We start from the raw sequence: 17,390 nt of genomic DNA, 5'->3' as shown, positions 1-17,390 counted from the left end.
CAAGCGTTCACGCACTGATCATGACTCATAAGAAATTTACACACAGTTGTAACTAATTCAAACAACACAGACTTTGATGTTAAGGATTGTACAGTGGTGAAAGTTTCATCTTGTAAAATTCCATTTCATTAAATTGAAAGCTCACAAAATTCTAAAATAACTACATGTTTAGGATCAAACTCAAATTTGGATTAGTTCAAATGTTTCTTAGTTCTTACATTTACAGAGCTCACACTATGAAAAAAGTGAGAATAACACAGACCGAGCTGTGCAAAGTGAAGTTAACACAATGGCTTGCTGAGCTCAGAAAAACAGAGCCCACATGTCAGTGAGTGTCCTGTCCCACCCGCGTGTGACAGGGCAGAGCCCCTTCATCACTAACGAGCAACAAGCGGCAGCTGTGTCAGAGCAGCTCCGAGGCCGTGGCGGTGCCCGGCGTGGGCCTGGCTGCTCGGCCACAGCCGTCTCCGGTACAGCAGCTACGCTCGAGTGAGCCTTTGTGAGGCTGAGAAATAAATTATATTAAGTGCTGCGTTTTGAACCCAGAAATGAGGGAAGGGGCTGTTAAGATATCAAATTTACTAAAAAAATAATTATGTGAGAAATAAGTTGCTGTCACAGAGAGACTTGCCAGGCCCACAGTGTCGGAGCGGGTGGTCACACACACCTTTGGGATCAGTGTTGTGACACGGAGATGAGGCTGGGGGTCTGGTGCGCCTGGGGCAGAGGGGAGAACAGAGGGGCACGCAGGCAGCTTCCTGGACAGCCGCACGGTCGGCGCTCCGAGGAGCCCTTCCGACGCCCACGAGGAGCGAGCCGCCGGCCTGATCCAGCAGCTCGGGACACGCCGCAGACCGCCCTTTTATAACCTGCTTCCACGTCTCACATTTCTAATGAACACAGCTTCACTTCTGCAGACCTTCCTGCCTGTGCTCTCACCAAACTCAAATCTGAAACTCGAAAACTACCTTGGAAATTTGCGGGCAGCCACAGAAAGGCCCCGGAGAAGCAGACACATATTAAATATTAATTGTAAGGATGAGTGTCACCTTTTATGGTGATGATGTCATTATTCAGGAATGCTAATTAAGACATTAAATGACTTGCTGATTGCAGATGCATTCTGAAGGAATCTATTTGTCCTCGTATGCTGAACAGCAAATCCAGCGTGGGGACGGGGCCATGAGAGACTGCAGTTCCCGTTTCTGAAATGCTGCCTTTGAGTGAATGTTCCCATGGACTGTTTGCCTGATTTCTGGGCTGACACTTCCTCCTGGGAACCAGCTCGAGTGAGCAGGCGGCGGCGGGCTGTCCCTGGCCGCGCTGCTGGGTCTGGTCTCTCCCTGGCTGTCCCCGCCCGCCGCCCCCAGCCCTCGGCCGGCTCTGGGCCGTGACATGCCTGCTGTCTTAGCTGAGTCCTGTCGTCTTCCAGGACTGCGTGACATACCTTCAAAGATTAAGCTTTCCCACCTGGGATCTGTCCAGAGAGCCAGTGTATTACAGCTTCTCACGGCCTTCTTCATCCTCCTACACCCTGGTGTTATCAACGGTGGCTTTCTTTCCTATTTTGTGTTTAACTACAGGACACAGGCGCCCACGCTGATAGAAGTCGGTTCTCACTGTCACTCACGTCTGTTCTAACTGCCAGGCTGACTTCCGCAGTCTGCGACACTCTGCCGCCATCTATGTGTAGAAAAGGGCACAGCACTGCCCACCCCCTCAGCTCCCCTTGCTCCAGAAACAACCCTGTTTCTGATCTGGACAGATGAGAAGGGAAGCTTCAGGAATAATCCGCTTTTCCACAAAAAAAATGTAGCAGCTTCCCAGGAACCTCTGTTTACTTCTCTATGAAGCAACCTTCTAAAACTAGAAGGGGACTACAATGCATTATTTAACATAAACCAAAACCAACAGTCTTTTCCATTACTGCTGTTGACAAATTTTAGCAAAAATGGCCATTTCCACAGAATTATGACAGAAAAAAAAGAGGTGACAGGAAGTTGAAGCTTTAAGTCACTTAAACAACTGCAATATAAATAATTTTGCAAAACTTCCAAATGACATTATATGGTCACTTTTATAATATTAATATTTAATATAAAGGAACTATAAAAAAACCAGATTAAAAAAGTATCTACTCACATTATTTCAACTAGCAACAGCACAGATATAATCACCTAGTCTTTATCAGATGCCCAAATGCTTTCTTTCTAGGGAAGACAGAGAAACATGTCAGAACCCTAGACAGCCCTCAGCCTTTCCTAAGGTGCGGACTACACAGGCTCTCAAGTGTCCCAGTAGATGTCAACATCGAGAATGCAAACAAATAAGAAAACCACGCCAGGGTGAGTCACACAAGATCCTTAAGCAAAACAAACACAAAAACAAATAAAACCTTTCCTCTACTGAACTTTTAAACAATAATTAATCTACGCAGTAAAGGCAGACATTGGTATTTCCGATCAGGACTAAGGAGGCTGTCAATAGTCCTGGAGAACAAGCCTCAAAGGTTTAGCTTGTCGACACTACTCATTTCTAAAAGACTTTCTACTGGTACAACAAGTGGCACCAATGAAACGCACAGGGGAGGGCAGGAGAGGAGACTCGGGAGAAGGGAGCCTGGGTTTACCCGACAAACCAGGAGCGTGCCCTGGCCGCCCCCACAGTGACCTTCCACTCTCGGGAGCCGCACAGCTGCTGTCAGCACGACACGTCGCCCAGCAAGCACTCCATTTAATCATCAACATGCTGACCGTGTGCAGGGCGCTCTGGTGGCTCAGCTGGTGAAGAACTCGCCCACAGTGCAGGAGACCCCAAGTGGATTCCTGGGTCAGGAAGAGCCCCTGGAGAAGGGACAGGCTACCCACTCCAGTGTTCTTGGGCTCCCTGGTGGCTAGATGGTAAAGAATCCACCTGCAATGCAGGTGACCTGGGTGTGATCCCTGGGTCAGGAAGAGCCCCTGGAGAGGGGAACGGTTGCCCACTCCAGTATCCTGGCCTGGAGGACTGAGACTGTATACTGGTTGAGTTCATCATTGAAATCAACGTTCTCTAAGGAACTATCAAAGTGATTTCGAGCTAAACATAGTTTAACAAGCCAAACCAAGCCTATACGTGTATTTCTTTGTAAATAGAGCACATTTAAATTCATCATGAATGATTTGTTAATTGACATTCCTAAACAACACACACTTCATGTGAATGTCAGAAGAAGGATGAAATGATGAGACCTACTAATAAAGTGGAAATTAAATTAAATAAGTCTTGATACAAGTTATTACTTGCACTGGTAAAGTATCCAATTAATGATTTTCAAAAAAAAATATATTCAAAAGATATCACATGTTAAGTTTCTTTGAAGTAGAAAACATTTCATTTTATCTTACTATACATACCAACTTCAAGGATCCAACTTTAACAAAGAGAATTTGTATTAAATTCTATTGGTACTAAAAGGATAAAGTAGAAATCTTGTTTGACAGACACCAAGCTCTATTTTGTGCTTCAAAAGAAAAGTTAAGTTTAAATTCTTAAATTTCCAGGATCTATGGTATTAAACATAAATTCAGTGGTGGCTCAGTTAGTAAAGAATCTGCCTGTACTGTAGGATAACTGGGTTTGATCCCTGAGTCAGGAAGATCCCCTGGAAGAGGAAATGGCAACCCATTCCAGTATTCTTGCTTGGAGAATCCCATGGACAGAGGAGCCCGGTGGGCTACAGTCCTTGGGCTCGCAAGGGTTGGACACAACTTAGAGACTAACCCACCACCAAACACAGGTATTATTTATGTGTACCTCTTATCTGCACGTTTATTAAACAAAGATCCAGATACCATATCTATGGTATTAAATAAGGCATTATTTTTGTGTACATTTTAGTTTATGCAAATTATGTACTCCAATTTAATCAGGAATCCAGAGAAAATTCTTCATTCATCATCAAAAGTCTAAAACAAAGTGTTTCACTCACAGTACCTTCACTGACTTACTTCCTCTTTACTGCTTGTGTGTATAGATACATCTAGAAATTAGTATTATGATACAGATGTACATTTAGTTATCTGAACTAATTTTGGCTTAACTGTGCAAAGGTAAATTAATACTTTGGATTTAATTTAGTAAGTCACTGTTGTGAGTGAATTAAGAGTACCAAACTCAACAGACGTACCTTTGTGTGGTCCCCCAATCACCAGAAAAAATCCAAACATTATTAACTGTTATCAAAATTACAATACCAACTCGGGCTAGCAAAACAGGACAATCTGCCTGAATAGGGGGAGGAGACCTTTCATGGAGTGTTTTCTCATATACATTCTTAAATTCTTAGTGGCAAGGACTTTTAAGTGGTTTTAGATTTGAATTCAATTGTTCAGGCCTGTAACAGGCTTCTAAGGGGAGTCTGAGCCATAGGACACCTACGGACCCAAACACAGCGCACTGTCCACAGAAGACAAGACCCTCAGCAACCCCCTGAGGACCGCAGGCACCGACCAGCCACACACACATTAGGGGGTCGAGCGCCATCTGCACAAACATTACATCGTAAGTGAAAAGGGCTTTTGTGCCACAACTTCACCTCGTAACAAACTAAAGAGGTTAAACATCACAGGGACTGAGTCGCAACAGGACCCGTCAGCAAGAAGTGAAGACGAGAACAAGAGCAGAAAAACGCAGCCTGCCCAGGTCACGGGGGGCTCAGTATCGCCCAGGCCGCGGGGGCTCAGCATCGCCCAGGTCATGGAGGGCTCAGCATCGCCCAGGTCACGGGGGGCTCAGCACCACCCAGGCCGCGACTCTGTGCGCCTGGCCCTCTCCTCTGTCTCCTCCCTCCTCCCATTTTTCCAGAAATAGACACGTTATATCCGTGTGGACGTCAGGTCAATGCGCGATGCACCTCACTCGTTCTTAGGGTCTCACGGCCGCATCAAGGAAAGCCCTCACCAACAGACACCTTCTCAATTTCAGGGCTAACAATTTGCTGGCATCCCGGAGTGATTTTATGTCACACTAAGTACATATGAGAGTTATACATGAAAATATAAAAATTAATTTTAAACCTTATAAAATATACAACGCTATATCAATTTGTATATCTACCAATCAAAATAAGTTATCTTCAGAGACCCAACATGGAATTACGATCTGTATATGCTAAAATAGTGGGGCTTCCCTGATGGCTCAGCGGTAAAGAAGCCACCTACAATGCAGGAGATGCAGGTTCAATCCCTGGGTCAGGAAGATACCCTGGAGAAGGAAATGGCAACCCACCCCCATATTCTTGCCTGGGAAATCCCATGGACAGAGGAGCCTGGCTGACTACAGTCCACTGGGTTGCAAAACAGTCTGATACTACTGACCTGGCTTAAAACTCAACATTAAAAAAAATAAGACCATGGCATCAAGTCCATCACTTCATGGCAAATAGAAGTGGAAAAAGTAACAGATTTTATTTTCATGGGCTCCAAAATCACTGTGGATGGTGACAGCAGCCGTGAAATCAAAAGCTTCTCCTTGGAAGGAAAGCTATGACAAACCTAGACAGGGTGTTAGAAAGCAGAGACACAGCTTTGTTGACAAAGCTCTGTATAGTCAAAGCTACAGTTTTTTTCTAGTAGTCATGTAAGGCCACGACTGAGAGACTTTCACTTTCACTTCTCACTTTCAATGATTTCGGAGCTGGCCCATAAAGAAGGCTGAGCACCAAAGAACGACGCTTTCAAATTGTGGTGCTGGAGAAGACTCCCGAGAGTCCCTGGGACTGCAAGCAGATCAAATCAGTCAATCCTAAAGGAAATCAACCCTGAGTATTCACTGGAAGGACTGATGCTGAAGCTTAAGCTCCAATACTTTGGCCACCTGATGCGAAGAGCCAACTCCCGGTACATATACACAATGGAGTATTACTCAGCCATTAAAAAGAACACATTTGAATCAGTTCTAATGAGGTGGATGAAACTGGAGCCTATTATAGAGAGTAAAGTAAGCCAGAAAGAAAAACACCAATACAGTATACTACCATGATATATATGGACTTTAGAAAGATGGTAACGATAACCCTGTATGCAAGACAGCAAAAGAGACACAGATGTACAGAACAATCTTTTGGACTCTCTGGGAGAGGGAGAGGGGGGTATGATTTCGGAGAATGGCATTGAAACATGTATAATATCATATAAGAAACGAATCGCCAGTCCAGGTTTGATGCAGGATACAGGATGCTTGGGGCTGGTGCACTGGGATGACCCAGAGGGATGGTACGGGGAAGGAGGTGGGAGGGGGGGTTCAGGATGGGGAGCACATGTACACCCGTGGCGGATTCATGTTGATATATGGCAAAACCAGTACAATATTGTAAAGTAATTAGCCTCCAATTAAAATAAATAAATTAAATTAAAAAAAAAAAAAGACGAGCCAACTTCCTGGAAAAGACCCTGATGTTGGGAAAGATTGAGGGCAGGAGGAGAAGGGGACGACAGAGGATGAGACTAGATGGCACACCGACTCAACGGACATGAGTTTGAGCAAGTTCCGGGAGACGCTCAAGAACAGGGGAGCCAGATGTGCTGCAGTCGATGGGGTCGCAGCAAGTCAGACGCAACCCAGCGACTGAACAACGACAACAAAAGAGGAGCATCAGGAAGAAGCCCTGGAGAGGGCAGGTCTGTCACTGCCTGTCGCCCAGCCCACCCCTGCCGCACCCCTCTTCACCCCCAGCCTCACCCCTGCACTGGCCGCTCTGTCTCCTGGACCCCGACTGGCTGCCTGGCTGCTCCGCCAGCCCCTTGGCTCACAATCAGCCCTGCTTCCTGCCCACTTCCTGGGCTGGACGTCCACCAGGAGGACAATCGGACTCAGCCTTTTGCTCCCATGTTCAGCTCTGCTACCCAGGCCCGCACAGCTGGATGAGGAAATCCTGCCCCCCAGACCCCCGGGCCCCAGGCACCTTCAGGCACGTAGGCCTCCTGGCTGTCAGCAGACAGAATCAAACAAATGACCCATAGAGTCGAAAAGGAAATAATAAAGATAATTCAGGAGTTAGAAAACAAGCAAAACGGATGGAACTATTCAATGTGAGTAAGAGAAAGTCAAAGAAAGACTTCATAATGGTCTTGAACACTGAGAAGGGATTTGAAAATACTTCCCAAAACTAAAAAGAGAAGAGTCAAATGACTTTCTGTCTCTACAAACACACAAGAAAAAAAAAGTTTAAGAAGAAACTTCTGTACATGGGGCAAGAAAGTCTTTAAGGTGAGGACGATTTTACATTAGAATTATCACTAATGGAGATCATCATTGTCTTTGATGGTCTTTAAAATAAATTACCAAATATGAAGATCTGAGTTTTGTCCAAGCAGAGCAGCAAGTAGCTTCAGTTATAAAATGAAAATCTTATTAAATTATTTCTAAAGCTCCTTTCAGCTCTAACATCCCATAATTGCGTAATTTTAATTTTTAAACAATAATAAAGGCAATTCCAACATGACATTGTGAGATCACAGGGCCACACTGGGCTAGACTCCCTGTGGAAAGATCCCATCCAACAGAGTGGCTTCAAGAATGAACTGAGATTATCAAAAAAGCTGCAAGGAATGGTGGAAAAACCCCAAGTCACAGCAGTAATGGATGTTGAGTAGATGAGAAATTCAAGACAAAAGTTACTGAAACATATTATTTATATGGCAAAAATTTAAGAATAATAACGCAGGCTCCTAAACACCCTCCCCCACCCCTAAGATGGGCAGGCCTGTGCCGGGTCATTTGATCCTAGTGGGGTGATGTCACCACACTGGGTTTAACTACTTTTAATAACTAGTACATTTTGGTCGTCTCTCACTTTGTCCTGCATTAGATCAAATCAGCCTCTCGATGACCTACACCACATGAGTCATAATTTTTCTGTTTATGATTCAGAAAACTGTCTTCAGTCAGTATTTCCCAGCCTACTGTGGGTTTCTTCCAAGAACCAATTTCATCCTCATTGGTTTCCTACAGGAAACCAGACCAACTTCCTATTATTTTATTTTCCTTACTTTTAGCATACCATAGCCCACATCAAATTACCTGGAAGTGAGAGCGAGAGCAGACTCTGTCCTGCACAAAGAGAGGCCCCCGCAAACAATGCCCAGTCCAGAGGTCACGGATTCAGAATGAAACAGCGCGTGCTGATATCAGAGCTTTCTGCGGAACTCCAAACCAAGTGAGAGAAGTACTCTAATCAACTTCTTACAAACATTAAACTCCCAGAAAGAACTTCTGTTTAAAAACTATTGTCCATGAATACAATAAATTCTACAAAATTGGTTCATACGGAGAAATTATTATGAGGAACAAAACACGTGCTTTCCATCCCAACCCAGTAGCACGCTGCTGGGAGAGCAGGGAGGCAGCTGAAGACCGAAACACAGAGCCTTGGCGTGGGCAACGGGCGGGCACAGGAGCCACCACTATGCTGGTTGTTACCAGCTGCCGCCAGGCGAGCCCTCCCCACACCCACTCTGTCCATCATTAATAATCCATCTGACGTGAGACCACAGAAGGAAGAATGCGTGGAACATGGGCTTTCCAAGGACACTGTGACCATGGACTGCTCTCACCTACTCCTCCAGAGCACCTGGGGTGCCAGGAAGTAAGCGCTGTCACCAGTCATACACGGCTCAGTAGAACATGTCTGAATATGGAGGATTCTGGTGTGAACATACGTCAGATTCTCCTTAGACCCCCTCCATCCTCCTCATTTCTGAGGGAAAGTACCATTTCAGGCTTTACAAGTTCGTACCATCATTATCTGACAGAGAATTTATACCAAATCCAAAACCTATGCGCCACCAAAGGAAGAATGCATTTAAGGTGCGTATCACACAGAGAGAAACCAAGAGCAGCGGTTCTCAAAGGGACGCCCCGACCAGGTCAGCATTGCCAGGACACGTCCTGGAAGAGGAGGCCCCTGCAGGTCAGACCCTGTGGCTGATGCTGCGGTGGGCCCTCCTCAGGCAGGAAACTTCTAGAGAAGAAGCCACTCAGTGTGAATCCCTCCTGACCCTTCATCTTCGCATCACTGAGCCACCCCTACATCTTCGCATCACTGAGCCACCCCTACGTCACAAACCGCTCGTAACCTAACGGCCAAGGCCTCGTGTCTGGCCCTCACTCGGCCTGCAGACGCCACTCCTGCCTCAGAGGGCCTAATCTGCTGACTGGCTCACACAGTTCCACTCTCCTGCCTCCCCATCCCGTGCCCTTGTCATCCCTGACTCCCAACCTCCCCAGGCTAAGCGCTCCCCTCCCTGAGGATCAGTCTTCATCCTCTGTCTCCACCTGCTGCCTTGGCTTCAGCCTCTCGAGAATCCTTAGAACTGAACTCCAAATCTTTCTCCAACCTCACAACATGCTTTAAATTACCTTTGCCCTGCATTACCTGAGTGTCCCTCAAGTCCTGTTAATAAAACGTGTCCAGGGGGACCCCTAGCACCCCACCCAGCTCAGCAGTCCTTCCTCCAACACCAGCTTCCAGCCTTGGGACCACCAGGCCCCCAGTCCTGACGGCAGCGGGCCAGCCCCACCAGGCCCCCCACTTCATCCACTCACACCCAGTTCGGCGGCCACCACCTTCACCCAACAGCTTCCTGCACTTCTGAAGCCCCACCTCCACTCACCTCTGAATCTGTCTCCTGTTCAGAAACAAGACAAGGAGCTCATTCATGCTGCTTTTATTCAACATAATTCTGGAAGTCCTAGCCACAGCAATCAGAGAAGAAAAAGAAATAAAAGGAATCTAGACGGGAAAGGAAGAAGTAAAACTGTCACTGTTTGCAGATGACATGATGCTATCACAGAAAATCCTAAAGATGCCACCAGTAAACTCCTAAAGCTCATTAAGGAATTGAGCGAAGCTGCAGGAAACAAATCCATCGCATTCCTACACACTAACAATGGAATATCAAAAAGGAAATTAAGGAAACAAGCCCATTACCATCATGTCAAAAGAATTAAATGCCTAGAATAAGCCTGCCTGAGGAGGCAAAGGGCCTGTGCTCTGACAACTGCAAGGCGCTTATGAAAGAGGAAAGACAACACAGGCAGATGGAGAGATGTATTCTTGGGCTGGAGAAACTATACTGTCAAAATAACTATACTACCCACGGCGATCTACAAATCCAATGTGGTCCCTATCAGATTACCAGTGGTGTTTGTCACAGAAATGAATTTTTTAAATTTGTATGGAAACACTAAAGACTCTGAACAGCCAAAGCAATCACGCAAAAGAACAGAGCTGAAGGAATCACGTTGGGCAAAAGATGCTCAACATCACTAAGTATCAGGGAAATGCAAATCAAAACTACAAGGGGGTATCAGCTCACAACAGCCAGAATCGCCATCATCGAAAAGTCCACAAAGAGCAAATGCTGGAGAAGCTGCGGAGGAGAGAGAACCTGGGACACGCTGGTGGGACGAAATTAGTGCAGCCAATATGGAAACTAGCGTGGAGGTTCATAAACCAAAACAAGAGTGGCCCCGTGACCCCACTCCTGGGCGTATGCTCAGGAAAGACGAAAACTCTACTTCTTTTGAAATAGATACATGCACCCCAATGCTCACTGTAGTGCTGTTTACAACAGCCAAGACTGGGAAGCAACTTGTGGCCATCAACAGACGAATGCATAGACAAGATGTGGTATGTATATACAGTGGAATATCAGACATAAAAAAGTGAAGTAATGCCATTTGCAGAAACATGGATGATCCTACAGAGTGTCGTATTAAGTGAAGATAGCCAGAGAAAGGCAAGAATCATATGATATCACTTGTATGTGGAATCTAAAAAAATGATACAAATGAACGTCTTTACCAAAAAATAGACTCACAGACAGAGAAAACAGATTTATGGCTACCAACAGGGATAGCAGGGTGGCAAGGTGAGAGATAAATTAGGAGTTTAGGGAATTAATTATGGAATGAATTAATATACACACACTACATATAAAATAGATAAACAACAAAAATCTGCTGTGCAGCACAGGGAACCACATTCCATTGTAAATTAACTACTTCAATTTCAAAAGTGGCTAATTTAAAAACACACACACACAGAGGCCGCTCAAATCCAGCCCAGCGCCCCACCTGCCCATTCCTCCCAGCACACTTCTCATTCAGCTCACGTGGGACACGCATCATGTCACAAACATGTTCCATGTCTCCTCGTTTCTGACTCTCAGCCTTGTATTTTTACCTCAATTTCAACTACCCGCTCCCACTAACAGCATCTGTAAACTCCTCCCTGAACCTCCCTGACACCATGCATGCTTTCCCGAGACTGAGATCACCTGTCTCTAAAGACCCAAGGACATCAGCGCCCGCCTCTGCCATCCGTGAGAAAGCCAAGACCCCCTGTGACGGAGGTGGGTGCTCCACTCTGCCATGCACGCAAATGCCATTGAAGGGCTAACCTATTTTACAAACCAAAATTCATCTCCAATTAAGCACCATTTCTGCCCATTAGCTGGCCTTTAGGCGAAGCAGACAAAACCCAATAAAAACAGATAAACTTCGCGTGGAGCCACTTAGAGGAAATCAGCTAAGCTCCTGTGGTCTCTGTTCGCACAGCCCGGCCACTCTGGGGTGCTAACCAGACGCACCAGGACATGCATGTACGGAAAGCATGGTGGACTTTCTGAACCAATTACAAAGGCATTCTGGAGAAAGGAGAGGACTGGCTCATTTAATGCTAAAATGACAGGGGAAGCCCTCATATACACAAGTCTATAAAGCGCCCGCATCTCCCCACCATTCCACCTATGGCTCCAGAGGTGATAAACCATCTACCAAACACCACCACAGAGGAAACGTCCTGATCCAGAGGAAGCTGAGTAACAGAGCGCTCATCCAAAACATTCTGTTTTGTCTGGAGACAGCAAGAAGCCTAGAGATAAATTACAACGTGAAGATGGATAGGCTGCCTCAATCCAGGATAAAGTCTTCACTCCTGGAGTGGCAGTTACTGCTTCTCCAGAGGAGAGGGGACAGGCCCTCAAGGCACAGCATGCCGGAGACACCTTTTCAGATGGAAAATACATTCAGAATCACTTAGAAAAATAACTCTGTTCTCACCAAAAGACAAGACCCTGACACCTTCACACAACCCAGAGCTTAAGCGTGGATATAGAACAGAATCATCAGAACCTAAGAAAGGAAACAAGAACCTTCCGCGACAGTACAGACGGGTACAGAAGTATCCTTGCTGGTGGGCCGGTTGCCGTCCTCCAGAGTTAACGTCGGAGAAAAATGTGCTGTGAGGGTTTAATTTTGGCATCAATAATGAGACTGGGCTTTCTACTTGCTTCTCTTGCCATGTTCTACCCTTGGTTTCATTGACTAGTCTATAATTTCTTCCTTAAACTGGCAGAGAGTATAAAACAGGCATCTAGTTTCCATTTCGCCCCAAGCTGGGGGTGTGGAGAAACAGCAACCACCTCAAATACTTTCTGAAGCCAGAATGCCAGGTTTACTGATGAAACAGCCAAAAATGCTGATACAGTTTCTGTTCTCTTTAGTTTGGGGGTGGGGGCTGTTTTAACTTGGAATTAGTTGCTTGTATTTCCAAGCTCCACTAATTACCCTGATTAAACATGTATCTAAAAGGATTCATACCATCCCTGGCTTCGAATCTCACTCAGACACAGCAGCAGAAACTGGAGTCAAGCAGACTGCCAGAACTCTGGGGGTAGTTCCTTAGGTTCCAGAAAGACCCTGCTCTAAGGAGAGGTAGACAGACCCCCGGAGAATCTGCCTGAATCAATGGAAGGAAGTCAGCATGAGCTACGTGTGTCACAACACTGCGGGAACAAGAGTCCAAACAGAGTTTTTCTCCCAATGATTTTTACTACTCACAAGAAACGTTAATTCCATTAATTCTGACATATTGGCACCCAAAAATACTATTTTCTCAGCCAGTAATATCATCACTACCAAAAATTAATATTAAAAGTTTTATTGACTTAATTTTCCAACATTTGAACAAAAGACTTCATTCACAATGCGAGTTAAGGTAGCAGAAAATACATCCAAGTGGGGTTTGTGACTGTAAGATCAACCCCAAAGAAACGAATACTCTTATTCTAATGTCATCAGTAAGATTTAATACACTGTTCACTAACAGAGAATATACTTTTAAAAAATGTATCAGCATTTCTGTTGGGATTCTTAATAACCAAACTAGCGTGAAGAATTAAATTCGAGGACTAGAACTAGCAGTTAGTGCTGTATCAGGACCGCCGCTCATCTGCCTCGTTGCGCTGCAGAGACCAACACAACGGTGTAAAGCAATTTCCCCCCAATTAACAGTGAATTTAAAAGTAATTTAAAAAACAGATTAAAAGACACAGAATAAAAAAAAAAAAGAAGCAAAAGTAAAATGCAGAACTCAGGGCAGAGCAGAGAAAGCACGCTACGCCGGACGGCTCACCTTGACGTGGCTCTGGGCTCCGAGGTTGTAGATCTCGGTGGGCTTCACCTCGTTGATGATCTTCACGAGGCAGGTGCTGTCGGTGAGGTCACCGTAGTGCAGCTTCATGTCTGCAGAATTGAAACACACACCGTGAGCGGGAAGGGAACAGTAATGTGCATTCTGAACACCTGAACCCAGACTGGCTCTGGGGTGGCGTCCGTGACTGCCACCTGAAAAGAGACTAAGCAGCAGAGCTCACACTTGCTGCCACGTCTACAGAGGACCTGTGAAAACTCCGACGAGCCTGCCGCAGAAACAGAATCACCACAGGGTTACACGATTAATGTAGCTTATGGCGCCCAGGTGACGGTAAGACATGCCACAAAAGAATGGATTCAAAGAAAATCTGGAAATAAAATGTACACTCTCCAAAGAAATCTGTAACGTACTGGTAGTGGTGAGGATGGCTCTATTCAGAAACTTTTCTCCAGTCCTTCATAAACAGTCCTGAAGCCACTGTGGAATGCCTGACATGGGCCACGGCTGATCAAAAGACATCTAAAGTGTTCTGATCCCAAATCTCAGCCAATCCCCACACGGACTTCCCTGCTGTAACAGGTGACACAGGCCAGTGGGCAGCCTACTAACTTGATATTTTCATTACTTTTACATTTTGGTCTACAGCTAAATACAGTGGCAGTACCTTTCTGCATTTTGCACAAAACGATGGTAATTTGCAGGGAGGCTTCACTGAAAAACCTAAGTATTAAAGGTGGAAAGACAACCAGCAGGTCATCTTCCTGATGACATCACTGCCTGTGCGATGGACCCGAGCCTTCCAATATTCAGGGCCTTGAAGTGAGTAGAGGCTCCTGGACGGTCTCTGCTGGCGGGAAGTACCCATGTCCTCGTCCCGCCTACGTCTCCTAGGTGTTGCGGGCCGCGACAGAGTCAACCTCTCTCTGCCTCCACCGGCAAAACGGACTCCTTCATGACCTCAGGAACTGCTGCCGGGGTCAGAGGGGAAAACCGGGATGTCAGCCTGCAAGTGCGTCACCAAAAACAACACACAACGGCAGAGGCTGACAACTGCCTGTAAAGACATTTACATATATTTTTGACTGCCGTCTGCTTTTGGACCTGTACTCCCTGATAGTTTTTAATATTAATGTACAAAGACTGCTTGACTTGATTAAATTAGACCAAACGTGCAAAGCAGAGGTTGGCTCTGTGTGGAGCTGATCTGGCTCCAGGGCACGGGGACACCTGGAGAAGGAGATCAAAGGCTGGCCTGCTGAGGGCTCTCAGGCAGCGTCACCTGCCAGGCCCCTGGGCACAGCCTCAGCACGATGACTCCACGGCCCAGGGCCGCAGGCAGGCAGGGAAAGGCTTCAGAGTGTGCAGACAGCAGTCAGGGCAGGTAACTCAGGGGTAAGTAACTGGGGTGTGATGGGCTTTGAAGAGAATGACACTTGAAAATGCCTTATCATAATACAGGAAGTTACACAGAAAGAGAGTTTAGAGACAGAAAATGGCTTACTTCCTTCAATGTGAGCCTGGGGGTTCTTATACAGATGCTCGATTCGGCCAGTATTGAACGAACTGGATCGCCGTACAATTCCATGGACCTGCATTTTTATCATGTGGAAGGAAAAGGATAAATTATAAATCAGCAATGAAGACTGATTAGAAATTCAGCGGTTATTCTGCTAACATTCAGCTTTTCCAAACAACATGTAACTGTGATACACAGACGTTATTTTGAATTAGTAGAAATAATTCGACACTTGCTCTTCTCCAGCCCCTGGCCGCCACCTGCAGGCACCTCCCTCCATCCCTTCCCTGTGTTTTCACTGCCAATCTCAACCCAAGTATTTAGATAGTAACACAACTTCACAGTGAGAGCTTAGTTGTAGATACTCAAGTGTCTCCTTTTCCAAACTCACACACACACACTTAGTCCTGCCACTGACAAAACTCTCTTCCATTTGGAACTGAAGACAGGCCCTGTGCGGCCGCATCCATCGCAAGCCTGGCCCGTCTCGCAGACTGGGACACGAGGTCAGGGCTCTATGCCTCCCGCCCAGCCCGGCCCCCCCGAGCTCTGCAGCAGGCACTGGGTGTCTAAAGAAACACGTCTCTCCATCCATGAGAGAACTGGGGAGCAGCTGCTATTATGCAGTCATGTGGAAAAGCTAAGGTGAAGTAGTTCAGGGCAGGGACAAGACTGAGGTCCTATGAGATTTAAGACATGAAGGAAACTCAAAGGAAGGGAGGATTTTTTTCTTTCAATCTTTATCTTTGACTTAACCATGACAAGTGTGAAGGGGAAAAAAAGTAGTTGGAACCAGAACGCATACCTGTCCGACACTGAAGAAAAGACTATTTGTGTCAGACACATTAGAGAAATTGTTCAAGACCTGCTCTCACTTCCTCCTCCGTGTTGCCAATGCTAATACCAGCTTATGTCACCGGCTGCCCACGTTCCAGTTCTCCTGGTGGCAGTTTTAATCCTTCTCTTATTTTAGAAGAGTTCCTCCTACGTTGGGTAGTTTCATTTGCAGCTGAATACACTTCTATATTTTAACTCAATCGTTTTCTGTCTATTTCGAACAAAAATTAATCCTTGGCATGACTCAAATATTCCTAGTGGGGGGGGTGGGGAGTTATAAGCACATAAGACTTTCTTTCAAAGAGAAAGAAATGTCATCGTCATTCTACGTGGCATACATGAGAAACTGGCTTCCGCAAAGGGTACAACACATCCACAATTAATAATTCTGCTGGTCAGATGCTTCATCCAAAGACCTAAAACCACATTATTTCCCAAAAGAGCTAAAACCAGAACAAGTTTGTAAACATGAGAATATTTTAAGACAGGACCATCACAAACTTGGTTGCCATTTCGGGAAGCCAAGAGTAAAATATAGGAAACATTACATTGAGATTTGGGTATACAAACCCCTTACTTAAGGGCTTCTCAGGTGGGGTTAGTGGTAAAGAACCTGCCTGCCAATGCAGAAGACATAAGAGATGCAGGTTCGATTCCTGGGTTGGGAAGATCCCCTGGAGGAGGGCATGGAAACCCACTCCAGTATTCTTGCCTAAGGAATCCTATGGACAGAGGAGCCTGGTGGGCTACAGTACATGGGGCTGCAAAGAATCAGACATGACTGAAGTGACCTAGTACACACACACACACATACACACACACACACACACACCCATTACTTAATTTAAAAGTAGAGAAAATTCTTACACTAAACTTTGAATTAACTCAACCTCATAGTCTCCAGTTTTTCAAGTTGCTAATGACAAAGTTCAGCTACTCTATAAATTTAATAAACTTTAATAAAAACCAAGTTCACATGTATACTTATACATATCAAAACTGGTATTTACTACCAAAGTTACTTCTGAAATACAGAGATCTCAGATGTAAGTTGAGCTTTATTTAACAGGATAGAGGGAAATTTTTAAGTTCTAAAAACAGATAATTTAGTTTTGACAATGAAAAACTATAAATAATATGATTTAGTCTTTTTCTCTTGAAGGCTGGTCTCTGGATAAGTCACATATCCCAACAGCCCAAAGCAAAGAGAAATGCTATATACATACACATTTTATATCAACATGAAGTGAAAGTGAAAGTCGCTCAGTTGTGTCTGACTCTTTGTGACCCCAGGGACTATACAGTCCATGCAATTCTCCAGGCCAGAATACTGGAGTGAGTAGCCTAACCCTTCTCCAGCAGATCTTCCTGACCCAGGAATTGAACCGGGGTCTCCTGCATTGCAGGCGGATTCTTTACCAGCTGAGCCACCAGGGAAGGCCTTTGTATCAACATAAAGGACTGTTACAAATAGTCAACGACATTGATGGACCCAGTATGAAATCAGACAATTACACGAAGTCACAGCAAGTAAAGAATTTAGGACTTTACTGCCAC

At 45.4% G+C, this 17,390-nt stretch overlaps 1 protein-coding gene across 5 annotated transcripts in view; it reads right to left on the bottom strand.

The window, feature by feature from the left end:
- The window catches only part of GMDS (GDP-mannose 4,6-dehydratase), a 434,986-nt gene that overhangs the window by 324,186 nt on the left and 93,410 nt on the right, over positions 1–17,390 (bottom strand). For 4 of the 5 annotated variants that reach the window (XM_024983738.2, NM_001080331.1, XM_059880438.1 and 1 more), the window contains 2 exon segments: positions 14,982–15,069; positions 13,460–13,569 (listed from right to left, as the gene is read on the bottom strand). In XM_024983738.2, coding sequence (XP_024839506.1) covers positions 13,460–13,569; positions 14,982–15,069 — 198 coding nt within the window. 5 annotated transcript variants of the gene reach the window in all.

Source organism: Bos taurus, chromosome 23, assembly GCF_002263795.3.
Source record: "Bos taurus isolate L1 Dominette 01449 registration number 42190680 breed Hereford chromosome 23, ARS-UCD2.0, whole genome shotgun sequence".
In the NCBI taxonomy this organism is placed as follows: Eukaryota; Metazoa; Chordata; class Mammalia; order Artiodactyla; family Bovidae; genus Bos; species Bos taurus.
Note: the sequence above shows the minus strand (reverse complement) of the source record. Positions and strands in the feature narration are given on the sequence as shown.